This window comes from Rattus norvegicus, chromosome 8 (assembly GCF_036323735.1).
Source record: "Rattus norvegicus strain BN/NHsdMcwi chromosome 8, GRCr8, whole genome shotgun sequence".
In the NCBI taxonomy this organism is placed as follows: Eukaryota; Metazoa; Chordata; class Mammalia; order Rodentia; family Muridae; genus Rattus; species Rattus norvegicus.
In genome coordinates, this window is record NC_086026.1 from 105,964,254 (window position 1) to 105,982,910 (window position 18,657).

The 18,657-nt window shown below is 47.8% G+C and overlaps 1 protein-coding gene and 1 long non-coding RNA gene across 5 annotated transcripts in view; one reads left to right on the plus strand and one right to left on the minus strand.

Moving 5' to 3' along the window:
* Lrrc78 (leucine rich repeat containing 78) overlaps nucleotides 1-12,838 on the minus strand; it is a 43,451-nt gene extending 30,613 nt beyond the window's left edge. For 2 of the 4 annotated variants that reach the window (XM_039082568.2, XM_039082566.2), the window contains exons 1-4: nucleotides 12,285-12,838; nucleotides 7,847-8,056; nucleotides 5,787-5,939; nucleotides 343-491 (exon numbers count right to left, since the gene is read on the minus strand). In XM_039082568.2, the coding sequence (XP_038938496.1) occupies nucleotides 343-491; nucleotides 5,787-5,939; nucleotides 7,847-8,026 (482 nt within the window). In that variant the 5' untranslated portion in view covers nucleotides 8,027-8,056; nucleotides 12,285-12,838. Of the gene's footprint in view, nucleotides 1-342; nucleotides 4,377-5,786; nucleotides 5,940-7,846; nucleotides 8,057-12,284 lie in introns of those variants that run through there. The other 2 variants (XM_039082567.2, XM_063266439.1) reach the window with 2 other exon arrangements.
* On the plus strand, nucleotides 11,943-15,278 carry LOC120094237 (uncharacterized). Its single transcript, XR_005488396.2, has 3 exons — nucleotides 11,943-12,362; nucleotides 12,519-12,627; nucleotides 12,820-15,278. It is a non-coding gene; the product is annotated as an uncharacterized LOC120094237 (long non-coding RNA).
* Nucleotides 15,279-18,657: the final 3,379 nt, after the last annotated feature.

Sequence of the window (18,657 nt, forward strand, 5' to 3'; positions counted from 1 at the left end):
GCATGTGTGAGCATGTGTGAGCATGTAAAGAACAAGTGGAAAGTGAGGTGTACATGAGTGTGTGTGTGTGTGTGTGTGTGTGTGTGTGTGCGAGAGAGAGAGAGAGAAAGAGAGAGAGAGAGAGAGAGAGAGAGAAACTTTAAGCCTTGAAAAATTGCCTGTCAGTTTGCACCCAAAAAGTAGTCTGTGTATACTTATTATGCGCCTTCCAGATATCCCTGCTTTCAGTTGAGAACCCCGATCCTGTGTCGAGGCTGAACCCCAACAGTCCTTCTCTCCCCCTCCCTCCTCTGGCTGTCACCATCTAGGACCCAGTCTGCAGAGCTCCACTGTCAGCCTTACTTGCAGTAGTCGAGGACCAGGAAATGCAAACTGCTGAATTGCAGAGCTTTCCCAAGTCGTCCCAGAGACCACAGATCCATCTTGCAATCAACAATTTCCAACGTTGTCATGGGGCAAGTGGTGTACCCCTTCTGCTCCAGAAACAAAGCCTGGAAGATTAAGAAACTCTTCCGTCAGGGCTACCAGTGTGCTCTGAGTTCTCATATATTTCCAAGTCAAGCCTATCAGTGACCTCAACATCTTGCTGCCAAGATGATTTCCTACAAGGAAACATAGAATGAAAATAAAGTTTTCCTTTTCTTTTCTTTTTTTTTTCTTTTCTTTTTTTCAGAGCTGGGGACCAAACCCAGGGCCTTGTGCTTGCTAGGCAAGTGCTCTACCACTGAGCTAAATCCCAACCCCAAGTTTTCCTTTCCTTTTCTTTTCCTTTTTTTTTTGACCCAATTGATAAGATATAATTGCCCACCTAAACATATGAAGCCCAATACACATCCATCCCTTAAAACCATTTGTAAAACCTGTAAATGTACAGTGTGGAATCTTAACGTTTCCCGCCATATTTTCCTCAAGTTTTCCTTTTCTAAAACAATGTTTCATTGAAGAATCATGAGAACCATGAAGTTCTGTGATGATATATAGTGCAGGTGTTGTGTGCAGGTGCTGTGTACAGCAGGTGTTGTGTGCTGGTGTTGTGTACAGGTGCTGTGTGCAGGTGCTGTGTACAGCAGGTGTTGTGGGCTGAATGGTGCTCCCCAACTCATATGTTGAGGTGCTAACCCCAGACATCTCAGAAGGCTCGGGCTATAGCTCCGAAGGCTGGATTATGGAGTCAGGTGCCTCTGTTGTGATGAGATCTTGGGATGAGACCCAACTTGATACAACTAGTGTCCTTACAAGCCAAGGAACATGTGAAGACACAGGAAGAAAACATCAACCTTGCTGACATCTTGAGTTTAGGATTCAACCTCCAGGATAATCGGTTACTTCAGCTACACAGGCCATGATGCCAACAGCCTCTGCAGACTATGGCACATGTTGGGTTTTTTAAAAATGCTAATTTTGTGAGGGAGGGAGGTGTGCCTGCTGAGGGGGTCAGAGGAGCTGATTCTCCCTTTTCATTTTTTACATAGGTTCTGGAGGCAGAACTCAGGCTTTGTATAGCAAGAGCCTTTACTCCACTGAGCCATCTTGCCAGCCCTGGATTTGTCCAAAAAAAAAAAAATTCTTTTAATTAGTGTGTGTGGTGGAGTTGGTTTACCACCAACCTTTCTCTCTCTCTCTCTCTCTCTCTCTCTCTCTCTCTCTCTCTCTTTCTCTTTCTCTCTCTCTCTCTCCCCATATCCCCTTTCATCCTTTCATTTTCAAGATAGGATTTCTCTAACAGTCCTGGTATTTATTCTATAGACCAGGGTAGCCTCAAACTCACAGAGATCTGGCTTCTTTTGCCTCTTAAAGGCATGCATCATGCCCAGTTCCTGTTCTCCTTTATGTAGGTTTTAGGGAGTGAGTTCAGGCCATCAAGCTTAAGTAACAAACTTTTTACCTGCTGAACCAGCTCACTGGCCCTGAAATAGTGATTGCTACCTTTTTTAAAAAAAATACTTTTTAAAATTGTATTTTTTTTTACTTTATTTGCATTGGTGTTTTGCTTGTATATATGTCTGTGTGAGTGTGTCAGATATTGGAGTTAGGGTTAGGGTTAGGGTTATGAGCCACCACGTAGTTGCTGGCATTTGAACTCAGGAAGAACAGGCATTTGTCCTTTGGAAGAACAGTCAGTGCTCTCAATCGCTGAGCTAGCTCTCCAGTTCCCAAGATAATGATCTATTTTTTTTTCAGACTTCATTCACTTTTTCTTGTGTAAAAACCCTTATGTGATGGCCATAGCTGGAGCCTGGGTCCTCTGAGCAGAGACTCTGGTGTGGGTTTTCAGAAGGTGGTTAGTGAATTACTGATGAGGAGACTAGGTGAACCCCAGAGGTCAGGGGTCAGGTCTTGGCGATAGCATCAAAGGTGGCCTTGGCAAAGTTGCCCAGGGTGGCAGTGCAGCCCCTGGCTAAGTGTAGCAGTCAGCTATACCAGCCATCATCAGTAGATCCTTAGGCACAGGAGCAGAGACAATGCCAGTGCCTCTGGGGCCAGGGATGAGACGCACCCACACAGAGCCACAGCGGCCTGTCACCTTGCATGGAACAGTGTAGGGCTTGCCAATCTTGTTCTCCCAGTAGCCTCTCCACAGGGATGATGGAAAGCTTGGCCAAGATGATGGCTCCTCTGGTCGAGGTGGCTACCTTCTTGAAGTACTTAACACCAAGTGCAACATGACTGACCACTGTAGTCCCCAATAGCAACAAAAGCCTTGAACTTGGTCCTCCAGCCAGCCCGAGTCTGCTTCTGCACTGGCATGATCTTTAGAACCTCATCCTTTAGGGATGAGCCCAGAGGGGGGGAAAATCAACAATCTCAGATTCCTTAAAGGTCAGGGAGAACAGTAGATTTCCTCCAGGGACTTGATCTTTAGGTCCTTAACCAATCAGCTCAGCTTGATGTAGGGGATCCATTCCTTCTCTTTGGCTTTACCTCTACGAGCCTCCAGCTTCCATCACAGCCAGGGCCTGGGCCACAACCACAACCATGACTACAGGCCCTAAAACCTCTGCTGAATCCTCCGTGGAAGCTGCAGTGGCTTCTGGGTCCTCCAGGTCCTCCCACTGCATCATCTGCCATTTGGTGTTTTATGGGAGGAGGGGGGGGAGGAGGAAGAAGAGGAGGAGGAGGAAGAAGAGGAGAAGGAGGAGGGAGAGGAGGAGGAAGAAGAGGAGGAGAAGGAGGAAGAAGAGGAGGAGGAGGAGGAGGAGGGGAAGCGTTCATCATTGAAGGGATTCAGGACAGGAACCTGGAGGTGCCGCTCTCTGGCTTACTTCTCCTGGCTTGCTCAGCTTGCTTTCTTATAGAATCCAGAACCACTAGCCTATGGATGGCACCACCCACAGTGGGCTGAACTCTCCCCATCAATCACTGTCTAAGAAAATGTTTTACAGGCCTGCCTACAGCCCAATCTCATGAAGGCATTTCCCTAGTTGAGGCTCTCCCCTTTCAGATGACTCTAGCCTGTGCCAAGTTGCCACAGAACTAGCCAGCATACCGTGATAGTGGCAGTGAGGAGGTAGCTAAGTGTTCCAGAGAGCCACCATGATCTAAGGTCCTGACACCCAAAGCTCAGAGCTATGCTCATAGCAGGTGTCTGTGAAACTTCAAAGAGCACCTCAGGGAAAGTAGACAAAGAGCTAAGACTACAAAAGGTGATCGTAGGGATGGTAGAGGAGCTAAGACTAGAAAGGAAGAGGCTGGAAGAAGCCAAGACAGAAGCAAGAGTCTGAGGGAGCTCAGGCTTGAAGAGTTCAGAGTCCAGATGTTGGAGTGTAGGGCTGTAACTGGTGATGTACTTTGAGCCCAGAACAAGAGTCATCACAGCTTACTAGAACAGTATTACTAGAACAGTAAACCCCTGGTTTGGAAAGTTGACGCCATAAAGCCCCTAGTTCTCAAGGCTTAGAGATATAAACCTCCATATTTGGAGGCCCTAGCCAGGTGCAGTGGCTCACACCTTTAATACCAGCACTTGGGAGGCAGAGGGGTAGACCCTTTTGAGTTTGAGGCCAGCCTGGTCTACATAGTGAGTTCCGGGACAGATCTTATCTCAAAGAGAAGGACGGGGAGAGGGAGAAAAAGGAGAGGGAGAGGGAAAGAGAATGAACTTTGGAGTCAAGAGAAACTGCACTACAGTCTTCCAAAGTAGTTGTCGTGTGGACTCCTCCCACAGCGTGGGAAGCTCAGTTGCTTCATGTCCTTCTTGACATTCAGCAATGAGATTCTAGTTCACCGTTTCTGAAGCTATGCGATGGTAGCTGTTTGTGTTTTTCTTCTGCATTTCCTCCAGCTTCATGCCGCTGATACCTCTTCCTGGCCACCAGGTTTCTCCTCACTTCCTCCTCATTGCAGGGAAATGAACAATATCTTCTTTTCTAAAGGCTCTGTGTTGCATTAAATAATAAAAAAAGACGAATCACCCCACTATCCTCTGTCTCTCTCTCTCTGTCTCTCTGTCTCTCTGTCTCTCTGTCTCTCTCTCTCTCTCTCTCTCTCTCTCTCTCTCTCTCTCTCTCTCTCTCTCTTCTCTTTTTCTCTGTGTGTTTTGTTTTGTTGAGACAGGATCTCACCATGTAGCCCTAGGTGGCCTGGAACTTGCTGGAACTTGCTATGTAGACCAGTCCGACCTAGAACTCACAGAAATCCACCTGCCTCTGCCTCTCAAGTCCTAGGACTAAAGGCATGCAACTTAGTTTCTTAGCCATGTTTCTAAGTTTCTCAACTGCCTTCTATTTAATTAAATAATCCAGGGGCTGGAAAGATGGCTCAGTGGTTAAGAGCACTGACTGCTCTTCCAGAGGTCCTGAGTTCAAACCCCAGCAACCACATGGTGGCTCACAACCATCTGTAATGGGATCTGATGCCCTCTTCTGATGTATCTGAAGTCAGCTACAGTGTACTCACATACTTAAAATGACATAAAATAAAATAATTAAATAGTCTAGGGAGCCCCCCATCTCTGTTCTACCTCAGATCATGTGTGAATGCATGTGCATGCATGTGTACACGTATGTTTAGCTTACCTGGTTCTCAGTGAGAGAGTTGGTCTGAATTATCTGATTGTCTTTTTCAGAAGTGAAGTTTCTATTTCTAATAAGGGAAGTTTGATTTTAAAAAATGGTCAATCCGTAACTGGATATGTAATAGGATGACAGAATTGTTGAACATGGGCGGTTCTTGACAACATAATATGAATGTGTGACTTACATATGCAGACTACCTGCATGAGTATGTCTGAAGGCATTAGTGTATGCATGGTGGATACATGTCCACCTTAGGCAGGCACCACTTTTGGGCAGTGGGTGGGAAAAAAAGTGATTGACGCTGTGACTATTACACCGGTCAGCATATGCACATTCTATTCATTTTAAAGTGTATATTATGGGGCTGGAGAGATAGCAGAGTTTTGCTGCTTTCGGCAGACGACCGGAGTTCAGTTCCCAGTACCCACAATCATCTGTAACTCCAGTTCCAGTTGATCCAACAGGGTTGCATGTGACGTACACACATGCCTGCACATGTGAAGCAGTCATACACATAGAGTTAAATAAGAAATTAAAAAACTAATTTAAAGGGGGGGGGTAAATTACATTGTAGAAGTGGGTTTGTGGATATTGGTTTCACTATTTTCCCCATTTAAAAAGTACATTTGAGGTCTTTCATTAAATAGTGTTATTTCTTAAGAAAGAAAATCTTGCAGTGTATCATGACGTCAGCAACCAAACAAGCTACATCTGGAACACAGGGTGCCGTTTGTCATTTTAAGGTTTGAAGGAACATAAAACCACACTCACGAGCCTGGCGATCTCCGGGTTCGTCAGCTGAAGGCCCCAGATGCAGATCTCTTTGGCCAGAGCGTAGCTCTCATCTCGGATCGTCATAAGCAGAGGCTCCAAGGAGACAGGTAAAGTGCTTACTGCGGAATTTCCAGCTCTCACAAGCATAAACTGGAGTGGGGGAAAAACTCTAGGTGACCATCATAGAGAGATACCCATGCATCCGAGGGACACAGGCATAGATGGCCGCATGGATGTTTGAGGTCGTCACTACCTGTGCATTGGTGTGGTGGTCCAACTGTGGGTCACAGTTACTACCGGACACTGCCCTCAGTTAGGTCACAGAATCACTTTAGTTGTGCCTAGCCAGTTTTTGTCTTTCTTTAAGGAAACAGAGAGGCAGGAAGACCATCAAATTGCATCTTACATAGCAAGGATAACACGAATTGTTTCATAAGGTTTTAAAAATGCCTCATCTGGGGCTGGAGAGATGGCTCAGTGGTTAGGAACACTGACTTCTCTTCCAGAGGTCCTGAGTTCAAATCCCAGCAACCACATGGTGGCTCAAACTATCTGTAATTGGACTCGATGCCCTCTTCTGGTGTGTCTGAAGACAGCTACAGTGTACTTACATATAATAAATAAATCTCGTCTTAAAATGTCTCATCTGGGGGCTGGGGATTTAGCTCAGTGGTAGTGCGCTTGCCTAGCAAGCACAAGGCCCTGGGTTCGATCCCCAGCTCCGAAAAAAAAAAAAGAAAAAAATGTCTCATCTGTTGTAATTGTATGTGTCTGAGTGTTCTGCCTATGTGCGGTTCTGCACTCCATGTGTGTAACGCTCTCAGAGGCCGGAAGAGAACATCAGCTCTCCTGGAACTGGAGTCGTAGAGGACAGTGGGCTCCCATGTGGGTGAGCCCCTCTGTGTGGGTACCAGGAACCAATCTTGGTATGCTCTGTTCAAGCAGCAAGCATTCCTAACCACCGACCTGTCCATCCCTCCATCCCCTCACAAGGTACTTCATGTTATTCATAATCAAAACAGAGAGCCCCCATCTAAGCATGCTACCAACTTATGGAGCCTCGTAGCTGTGTCTAAGCCCACAGATTCATCCTGGATGGGGAATGTTAATTATAATTCTGATGATGGTTGTAATAAAACGTTTGGTGGAGGCTAATTGTAAGAATTACAGTGAAAACAACCATTTAGTGGGCTTGAAAGATGACTCAGTGGTTAAGAGCATGTTGGCTAACAATGGCCTATAACTCCGGCTCCAGGAGATCCACCACGTTCTTCTGGCCTCCAAAAGGACCTGCACTCTATGCACAGTTTTCCCCTACATTTATTGAAAACTAAGATATTTTTAAATGTAATCAATAATTATTTTACCTGTCCCAATAATCATTTTACATCCCCAAAAGGCTGGTTGTGGGGCTGGAGCGATGGCTCGATAGTTTAAAGCGCTTGTTCCTCTTCCAGAGGACCAGGGTTTGGTTCTAGCACCCACGCCGGGTAACTCCAGTTCCAGGGTATCTGATGCCCTCTGCTGGCACCTGCACACGTATGGTGCACATACAGACAACCACACACACACACACACACACACACACACACACACACTTGTTTTTTTTTAAAGGATAGCTGTGGGAAGCTCCTCTCTGAAGCAGGGAGATGTGCGTAGGAACATTTGGTGGTAATGAGAAAAAGAAGGGACTAGAAAACCTGGAGGCAGAGGAGGTGGGCAGAGCAGGATAGGTGGGAAAAGAGGAAGGAGGGGTGCATCTTGGAGAGGCTGGTGTCAGAGGAAAGAGGAGGGTTTCAAGAGATACTCGAGAAGGTGGTGCTGTGTGAGATTCCCTGGACTCAATCCCTGATCCCCAAAACACATTCTGGCAGCTTAGGAGGGCAGGTGCGTGGGTGCACGGAGTGCGGAAGATTGGATGGAGGAGATCCGTGGTGCCCCGCGCCAAGCTGTGAGTGTCACTCAGTCAGGCAGAGCTGTGAGGCAGACAGCTTTGGGGTGGAGGTACGTGTCCAGATCTATTTCAAGGAAGGACCCAATCCCTCCCCACCACTCACCTTCCTGAGGAACTGCTCTCTGTCAATGCTGCTCTTTAGGTCCCTTTGGATGGCTGGACACATGGAGGTCCGAGACTGTATGCAATGCTTCTGGTAGGTCTTCAGGAACTTCTGAAGAATGGGAACCACCGAAGGGGCAGCCCCCTTGGGTTTTTGTTTTCTTTCCTTTGCTCTCGGCATTGTTTTACCGTGTTTGATTCCACTTCCTTTCTGAAAACAGTAACTTAAGCTGAAATCCAGGACAGAATGTGCCTCACCCTCGAAATCCCAGAAAACACTGCTGTGTGCCCTTCTCTGAGAATCTTAAAGGCAGGCTGGAGAGATGGCTCAGCAGTTAAGAGCACCGGCTGTTCTTTTAATGGTCCAGAATTCAATTCCCAGCAACCACAAGGTGGCTCACAACCCTCTGTAATGGGATCTGATGCCCCCTTCTGGTGTGTCTGAAGACAGGTACAGTGTGCTCATTACATAAAATAAAGAAATCTTAAAAAAAAAAAAATCTTAAAGGCGCCACTTTAGCCTAAATGGTTCTGGTGAGTTGAATTAAAGCCATTTTCGAGATGTTTAGTTGGTCCATATTTGTTGTTTGTCTCTTTAAAAATGAGGGCAGTACTCATGGATCCAGTTATGACGAGGAGAAATAATAGTAATCCAAGGTATTATTCAGTGTTTAATTCAAGTAATTCAGTGACAATGGTGATCACTTGTTTTATAGTGGTATAGTTCTCTTTACTGATTCAATTTTCACAAGACTGTACATGACGTGGTTAAGAATGTGGACTTTGGGGTTGGGGATTTAGCTCAGTGGTAGAGCGCTTGCCTAGGAAGCCCAAGGCCCTGGGTACGGTCCCCAGCTCCGAAAAAAAGAAAAAAAAAAAAAAGAATGTGGACTTTGATCTGGGAATAGAGTTTAGCTGACAAGTGCTTGCCTAGCATGCATTAGGCCCTGGATTCAACACTGAAAAAAAAAAAAGCAGGCATTTATAATGTACAGTATATTGGTGCATTGTCTTGTGCCATCTAAGTTCCCTGGGAAGGTGGGTCTGCGAGCCCTACTCCCTTCAGAGCTAAGCATAATTGTGTCCAAGACCTTGTCTGGGGTGAGCCAGACTCCTAACTTTGGGAACAGAAGGGAAGAGAACAGCGCAGGAGTTAAAATATATGACTTTGAGGACAGCTAGAAACACACCCTCACCAACAGCCATTAACTATTGTTTAGCTCACAATATAAAAATAAAATAAAAATAAAAATCTGCAGTGGGAAAGGGAAGGGTTCACCACAGAGGGCTCAACCACAGGGAGCTCAGCCACGGAGGCTCAGCCACAGGGAGCTCAGCCACGGAGGCTCAGCCACAGGGAGCTCAGCCACAGGGAGTTCAGCCACGGAGGGCTCAGCCACGGAGGGCTCAGCCACAGAGGGCTCAGCCACAGGGAGAATGCTCGCTCAATCAGGAACTCTAGCTGCTGCCTCAACGTCCCCAGAGGGTTTCTTTTCTTCTTTTTATTTTTAATTTTTAAATTTTTTAAAAATTATTTTTGAGACAGAGTTTCTCTGTCCTAGAACTCATTCTGCAGACCAGGCTGGCCTTGAACTCACAGATCCTCCCACCTCTGCCTCAGCCCCTACTCTGTGCTTTAAAGCAGCCAGTCTACACTTGGTGTTTTGCTACAGCGGTCCAGACTGATGTCAGGTAGAGAGCGAGCCTGCGGCACTGCTCACTCTGAACATTTCCCACCAGCTGCTTCCAAGTACTTCCTGGTGGACAAGCTAGGCATGCACAGACTGCAATGTTCTCCATTAAGGAAATTTGTGTTTTTTAAAATTACATTCTGTGTGTGTGTGTGTGTGTGTGTGTGTGTGTGTGCGCGCGTGTGTGTCTGCGTGCGCGCGCGTGCACGCGTGTCCAGAAGGTATGGAATTCTGGAATTCCTTTCTCAGGGACAAAACCAGACCAACATCTAAACATCTAGCTATATGACAGGAAAGCTGCGGGCATGAGGTAATGTCTAAGGAGGGATGTCCTCTGATGCAAACAAGACCACGGGGACAACAACGTGCAGACAAACTCTGACAAAGGGTCACAAAGACTGTTTGTTCCAGCTTTGCTAGCTAACTGCTATATAAACAGCAATGGAGGATAAACAAGAAAACAACTGTCAACCCAGAGTCCTGTGTCTCTGGCTGGCATTACCCTCCTTTTCAGCTCCCCCTGTTGCTCCGGGCTCTGTTAGCCATAGCGTGAGTGTGAGAATGCCACAGCGAGTGCTGTGGAGGTCAGAGGACAGTTTACAGTAGTCAGTTCTCTGTTTTTGCCATGTGGTTTTGAGAATTAAAAACAGGTTTCTTGGCTTGGTGGCAAGTGCCTTCTACTGAGCCCAACAAGTAGGTTTTTGTTCTTAATTATTTTATTTAGGGGGCTGGAGCGATGGCTCAGCTGTTAAGAGCACTGACCGCTCTCTTAGAGGTCCTGAGTTCAATTCCCAGCAACCATATGCTGGCTCACAGCCGTCTGTAATGGGATGGGGCGCCCTCTTCTGGTGTGTCTGAGAGCAACGATGTACTCACATACATAAAATAAATAATTCTGTAATCATTTTCTTTAAATAACTGGCCTGACAAGGTAGTGCCCACTGGTGCAGCAGTGACACGAGGGTTTATGGGAGTTACCAACTACTTTCTGCCTTGATCTAATGTCCAGTCCTTGAGGTGGAACTTATGCCTGGCAGTGTTTCTAGGGTCAAGAACACATTGGGGCTGGGGATTTAGCTCAGTGGTAGAGCGCTTGCCTAGGAAGCACAAGGCCCTGGGTTCGGTCCCCAGCTCCGAAAAAAGAACACATGGCCCCCAGTGGTGAGTACCCAATACTCTGCTCCATTGACATAGCCTTAAAATGACTCCTAATGATTTCCTACTATACTCATAGATTTGATTCTGTGTCCCTGCCCCCCTCTCCCCCCAGCTGAGGGCCAAACCCAGGGCTTTGCACTTGCTAGGCAAGCGCTCTACCACTGAGCTAAATCCCCAACCATAAATTTGACACCACCCTCTTCCCTCCACACCCTCCAGGAGCCTTCTGTGCTGCCCCACCTCCAGGGAGGCTGGGATTCCACCGTGCTCCCTTGGGTAGAGCTGCTCTGACTCTTACCACCTCCCATTTCCAAGGTGACAGACACTCTACAGAGCGAGAATAACAGCATTAAGCCCGCCCTCCCCCCCAGGACCTATAACTTATTTAGCCATAAGTTTTCAGCTCCATCAACAGTGTCAGGCATGCTCTACCTCATCGAGAGGACGAGAGGACATTAGGTCCAATCAGAAAGAGGCGGGTAGCTCCTGTCACCTGTGTCACCTTTGCATTGTTCAGTCCTGCAGAGAAGCTTCTTCTTAAAGTAGAAGACAAGTAACACAGAGACCCAAAAAAAGACCACAGAGCGGTCAAAGCGTGGAGATTACAAGAAAACATAATGCCGGTCACTAAATGGGTTATACATATCATGCCCTTCCTCCCAAAGTCGGGGCAAACAGATCCTAAGAGCAAGAGGATGACTTCATGGAGACCTTGCTCTCCAGAGACAGCAGAGTGGGTGCACATATGAATTCACAGTGACTGTGACAATGTGCATAAGAGTTCTGTAAGCTCAACCCAGGCAAAATCACCGCATGAAAGCGGGGAACGGCACTAGAAAGTCCGTCCATAGCTGAGGAGTGTACACTGGCACTTCATAGTCGCTGGGAGACGGAGGTCTACCGCACTCCAAGGCAAGTCTCAATCCTGGAGCAGTTGGGCAACAGAAACTGGACTCGATGGGGAAAGGAAAAAGAAGAAAACTCAAAATCAGGTTGGGGGAGGTGAACGGGGAGAGGATTTGGCAGGGAGGAGTGGAGGGTGAGAAGGGTGGAGAGGATTTGGGGGAAGGGGAGGGAGGAGTGGGGGAGGTGAGGGTGGGGAGGAGTTGGGGGGAAGTGAGGGAGGTGAGGGCGGGGTCACCTTGGGGGGAAGTGAGGGTGGGAAGAGGAGAGGTGAGTGGAGGAGGAGTGGGGGGAGGGGAGGGTGGGGAGGAGTGGGGGTGAATATGATGAAAGAATATTGCATGAAATTCTTAAGGAATTAAAAATATTATTTAATGAGAGGAAAAAGGGGAAGGGAGGGAGAGGAGAGGGAGAGAGACAGACAGACAGGCAGGCAATGTGTGGAGATCAGACGGCAACCCATTGCATTCTCTGCATCTATGATTTGTTCTGGAGATCCACCTCACGTTGGTTGTTAGGCTGCCATGTCAGATGGTGCCGAGACATCTCGCTGGTTCAAGACAATCTGTATTTTGCCACAGCATTTTTTTGAGGTCCTTTCTGCAGGCATTTGGGGCCGGGTGCTCCAAAGTACCTCTCGATTAATCACGAGTGAACAGTCGCTGAGGTCTCAGGGGTGAGCCTTACCTGCGTGCCTAGGCTTTATCATCTCATCTGGAGACTGCCCCTCCCTCTGGAAACGGACCGAGGACACAGTCAGAGGAGGTGAGAGTCAGAGCTCAAGGGGGCACAGAGAATCCCAGTTACCTTGGAGGCAGGGAAGCGCAGAGCAGGTCCTAGGGGTGTGGGTGGAGTGGGGAGGGAGGGCAGTGTCCTCGCATGGGACCTTTGAAACCCCGACTACCCCAGGCTACCCCACAGGTGCAGGTGCTGAGTACTGTCCAAGTTTTGCAGCCCTGCTTCCCGCGTCAGCTGTCGCCATAGAGACGGAAGCTTGAGCTTGCGACAGAGGCTGAATGTGAAGAAGGAAGTAAGAATCTCGCTGTAGGCAATGGCTTTGGCGTTAAGGCCTTCCAGGCAGTAGGAAAGGGGAAGGCCTGGAGGGATAGACGTTCCCACTCTGAGGCGTGTGGCAGGACACCTTATCTCGCAAAGACAACTTCGAGTGTGATGGGGGCGGGGGCAAACCTGGAGGGGATAATGCTCGCCTTCATCCTGGCAGGCCAGTCCGGATGGAGAGAACCTCTCAGTCAGTGGTCAGGGACAGAGATGAGACTGGAGGAGGACTCTGTGGAGCTGTTGGATTTAAAGAGGGAAGAAGGAGCGCTGGAGCCAGAAAATGTGAGTGGCTTCCAGAAGCTGGAAGAGTAGAAATGGATTCTCCTCAGAGTTCCATAAAAAACAAACAAAAACAAAAACAAAACCGCAGCCTCGTGGAACCTGCTTTGATTTTAGTTCAGTGAGACCCCGTGGGACTTCTTACCTCTATAGCTGTTATATAATGCACATCCTCCCTCTCTCCTTCCTTCCCTTCCTCCCTCCTTGCCTCCTTCTCTCCCTCTTCCTTTCCTTCTCTCTTCACGCCCCCCTCTCCCCCCTCTTATGCGCTCATACATGTACATACTCCTGTATGGGTGCTTATGGAGATCAGAGATCCACTTCCGGTGTCCTCAGTCACCTTCATGTTATTTGTTCATTTATTTATTTGGGACAAGGTCTCTCACTCAACCTGGAGCTCACCAGTTTGGCTAGAACAGCAGCACACGCCCCCCCAGCCCGGCCTCATCCCACCCCCACCCCCTCAATCCTCCTGTATCTACTTCCCTAGTGCTGGGATTGCAGACCTCATGGCTTGGCATTGGGCTTTTTATGTGAGAGCCAGGTATCTCAATGCAGGGCCTTATATTTGCTCCTACGCCATGCCGAGGTGGGCTTTCAGGGAAGCGTCCGTGCTTCTGTAAGCAACCTTTCACTCACACTGGTAGAAGGAACCTTAGTAACTGCATTGGGTCACCAGACTAGACTTTGGTGGTGTTACCTTGGTCTGCTGCTGGTTCCCTATCTGGGCTGAGTAAATTGTGTCACATGACATTCCACACCTTGGCTCCTACTCCGGGAAGTAGTTGAAAAGTGTTAGCATCAGTAAGACATTTACTGCTTAGACGTTTGGTAGTGAGACACTCGGATGTTGTTTTGGTGTCTCAAGGTACAACGGCAGGATTTTTTTTCTTGCCCCACCCTGCCATCGTTAACAGGGGAGGGGGGTGAGCAGGGGGATCATTGTTTCCTCCTCTGATGTGGACTGGAGGGACCTTTGATGTGGGCTCTCTGATGAAAAGGAAAGTCAATCCAGGGAAGCTGCAGGGGAAACAAAAACAGTAGCTGAACAAAATCGCCCGTGTGTGTGTGTGTGTGTGTGTGTGTGTGTGTGTGTGTGTGTGGTGTTGGTGCTTGCATTTGAGTGCAGAGGCCCACTGGGACCAGATGCATCAGACCCCCCTCCCCTGGATCTGGAGTTATATAGAAGTTGCTGTGAGCTGGCTAGTGTGGGTGCTGGAACCCATGCTCTCTGCAAAAGCACTCTTCACTGTTGACCCATCCCTCTAGCCCCATTTCTTGACAGAGTCTGGAGCACAGCATCAAAGCTGGAAGAGCAGCAGATGGTGGCCCGCAGGGGTCACCAGAGCAGTCAGAGAGTCACTTTGGACAGCGTTTCCTGAGTGTTCCCATTTCTAGCCTTATTTGCATAACCACATTCAGCCACTCAGTGTCCAGCTGACACCCTGTAATTCAGATGCTCTGGGGCTATGGGATGTGATGAGAGCTGGGCCCAGGAGGAAGAGAAAGAAGACAGGGGACACAGACTCTCCCTGCACCCAAGCTCACTGGAGCCAGCCCCTGAGCCTCAATGTCACAGCTGCAGACAGGAAATGTTACGGCATATGCTTCTCACATTCTAGATCTGTCAGAGACAGGAGGCCTGCCAGCCCAATGGTCCTGTGGGTGACCTGCTTTCTGCAGACTTGCTCTGCAAGGACCTCTCTCTGTTGACACCCCAAGCCCCTCTGAGAGCTTCCTACAGCTGTGACACTTCTCAGAGTAGGAATGGTGGCTCTTGGCTAGCATCCCACTGCTACCAAGGGTTCAAATTGGACACATTCTGAAAGACCCCAGCTTAGCAGCAGTAACGCCATTTTGCAAGGCTGTACTTAAGATGACTGGTTCAGGGAAAGGTTAGAACACTGAGTACACAGCGGCTGCCAAGCAGGATGTGTTTGGTTGAAGGCCTGGCAACAGGACGACTTCGGTTGAGCACCTGACAATGAAAAAAAAGCCCCGGGAGAGGTCCCACACCCTGGTGGGGGGCCGAGTCAGTCGTTATGTTCCAAGAAGGTAGCTAAGAAACTTGCCCCCGGGCTGAACCCTTGGGGGGCCGAGTCAGTCCTTATGTTTCAGGAAGGTAGCTAGGAAACTTGCCCCCGGGCTAAACCCTTGCCATATTAGAATCCACCAATTATATCCCTGTAACCATGCATCTGCTTCTGTATGCTTGCTTCTGCTCCCCAAAATCCTATAAAAGCCCATCCTTGGTTCCGTGGGGCGCGCCAGTCCCCCGAGTGACTGAAGCGCCCGCAGGTGCCTGTGCCTGTGTATCCCAACAATAAACCAAATCCTCTTGCTGATTGCATCCTGTGGTGTCTCGGTCTGGTCTTTGGAGTTGGAGGGTCTCCATCCCGAGGGAAAGTTCTCCCTGAGAGCTTTTCAATTCAAACTGTCAGTTTCCACATGACAGTCCGTTTAAAGCTAATTAATTCCGAATGAGCTGCAAAACACCCCTGCTTGAACGGTCTTCACTCTTCCCACTCCACTCTTAGAAGGATGCTGGGTGACAAGATCATGGCTGGAGACAATAGACAGCCTCCTGTCCACTGCTTTGCATACAATCAGCGCTGTAGGCCATGGTGTCTCGGTTTCAACAATGGCCAGTCAGAAAAGATTTTTTGCAAGAAATGCTACGCCTAAGTCTCAGGACCACAAGCCTTCTGTCTCACTGTGTAATGTAGGGATGGTTGTGTGCCCTGAGGTGCACTTCCCAAGGGATGCGAATTCCACAGTGGGGTAGGCATCGAGTCTGAGTCTCGTAGGGTGATTGACTTCCTGAATAATACTGAGGTATTGCAGAAGGGCAGAGGGAGGGCAAAGGGCTGGGAGTAAACAGCTAGCTGTGCCTGCCCCAGGGAGCCATGTTTTTCATACAAAGGTGTTTAATAGAGTGTTATTTGTACACATTAAAAACTGGAAACTATGCAGGTCAGAGATGACAGTACATTTATTTATTGAGAGAGTCACTGGAATTAAAATGAGTAGAATTGGCTTCCTACCAGGTCTGCCTGACTCCAGGCCCTTATTCTTACTGGCTAACCCTTCCCAGAGTTTAACAAAACAAACGACAATTGAGAGTAACAGAAAGCCTCCCAAAACATCAGAAAATACCCAGAGCACCATGGCGTTCTCTGGAGAGCTAGGACCAATGGAGAGACTCCTGTCATGCCCGCATTCCAGCGGTCCTCTCTCACCCGTGCTCCCGCTGGGAATGGAAACCAGGGCCTTGTGCATGCCAAGCATATGCTGTACCCTGGCCCTCAGCTGTTTCTTCTGAGAGGTCAGTGGACTATCCTGAGATCCTTTGCTTGACTCTTGCTGCTCGGGTAAAGCAGCTGAAAGTTTTAACACTAAAGCTGTCCCTGGGTTCTGCCAGCTTTACTGGGTCAACTGTCACAGTGTAGTTAGTCACATCCAGATGGCATGAGCCATCTCAAACCCTCAGCCAGGGGTAGGGTGTGTGAAAGGAAGATGAAAGAGAAGCAGTTCTTGGAGAGGTTCGATTGCAATGCTCTGACTTTCCAGCAATAATGGGCGGTAGTGTTGAAGTTAAGGATCTTTTGCTTCAGGTCATTGTCTGAAGCCGTCCACCCTGATGTCATCGTCCTATTGTATGGAGACTTGATGAGTTGTGCAGGTTGCAAACCGTGCTATCTGGTTACACTTCTCAGGTCACCTAACTTCTAGAAAAGTCTGCCCCACCCTCTCCCCTGATCTTCTGTTACACAGTATGTAGAGTCAAGGTAAAACTTGATTCCTAGTTAGTCTTTCTGTTGGTTAAGAAGCCCCCGGGGACTCACTATCCCTGAACTGAAGCAGTATTACAGAGCAATAGTGATAAAAACTGTATGGTATTGGTACAGAGACAGGCAGATAGACCAGTGGAATAGAATTGAAGACCCAGAAATGAACCCACATGCCTATGGTCACTTGATTTTTGACAAAGGAGCCAAAACCATCCAAAGGAAAAAAGATAGCATTTTCAGCAAATGGTGCTGGTTCAACTGGAGGTCTGCATGTAGAAGAATGCAGATCGATCCATGCTTATCACCCTGTACAAAGCTTAAGTCCAAGTGGATCAAGGACCTCCACACCAAACCAGATACACTGAAACTAATAGAAGAAAAAGTGGGGAAGAATCTCAAACACATGGGCACTGGAGAAAATTTCCTGAACAAAACACCAATGGCTTATGCTCTAAGATCAAGAATCAACAAATGGGACCTCATAAAGCTACAAAGCTTCTGTAAGGCAAAGGACACTGTTGTTAGGACAAAACAGCAACCAACAGATTGGGAAAAGATCTTTACCAATCCTACAACAGATAGAGGGCTTATATCCAAAATATACAAAGAACTCAAGAAGTTAGACCACAGGGAGACAAATAACCCTATTAAAAAATGGGGTTCAGAGCTAAACAAAGAATTCACAGCTGAGGAATGCCGAATGGCTGAGAAACACCTAAAGAAATGTTCAACATCTTTAGTCATAAGGGAAATGCAAATCAAAACAACCCTGAGATTTCACCTTACACCAGTTAGAACGGCTAAGATAAAAAACTCAGGTGACAGCAAATGCTGGAGAGAATGTGGAGAAAAAGGAACACTCTTCCATTGTTGGTGGGATTGCAGACTGGTATAACCATTCTGGAAATCAGTCTGGAGGTTCATCAGAAAATTGGACATTGAACTACCTGAGGACCCAGCTATACCTCTCTTGGGCATATACCCAAAAGATACCCCAACATATAACAAAGACACGTGCTCCACTATGTTCATCGCAGCCTTATTTATAATAGCCAGAAGCTGGAAAGAACCCAGATGCCCTTCAACAGAGGAATGGATACAGAAAATGTGGTACATCTACACAATGGAATATTACTCAGCTATCAAAAACATGACTTTATGAAATTCATAGGCAAATGAATGGAACTGGAAAATATCATCCTGAGTGAGGTAACCCAACCACAGAAAAACACACATGGTATGCACTCACTGATAAGTGGATATTAGCCCAAATGCTCGAATTACCCAAGAAGCACAGAACACATGAAACTCAAGGATGACCAAAATGCAAATGCTTCACTCCTTCTTTAAAAGGGGAACAAGAATACCCTTGGGAGGGAATAGGGAGGCAAAGTTTAGAACAGAGACAGAAGGAACACCCATTCAGAGCCTGCCCCACATGTGGCCCATACATGTACAGCCACCCAATTAGACAAGATGAATGAAGCAAAGAAGTGCAGGCTGACAGGAACCGGATGTGGATCTCTCCTGAGAGACACAGCCAGAATATGGCAAATACATAGGCGAATGCCAGCAGCAAACCACTGAACTGAGAACAGGACCCCTGTTGAAGGAATCAGAGAAAGAACTGGAAGAGTTTGAAGGGGCTTGAGACCCCTTATGAACAACAATGCCAAGCAACCAGAGCTTCCAGGGACTAAGCCACTACCTAAAGACTATACATGGACTGACCCTGGACTCCAACCTCATAGGTAGCAATGAATAGCCTAGTAAGAGCACCAGTGGAAGGGGAAGCCCTGGGTCCTGCCAAGACTGGACCCCCAGTGAACAGGATTGTTGAGGGGAGGGCGGTAATGGGGGAAGGATGGGGAGGAGAACACCCATATAGAAGGAGAGGGGAAGGGGTTAGGGGGATGTTGGGCTGGAAACCT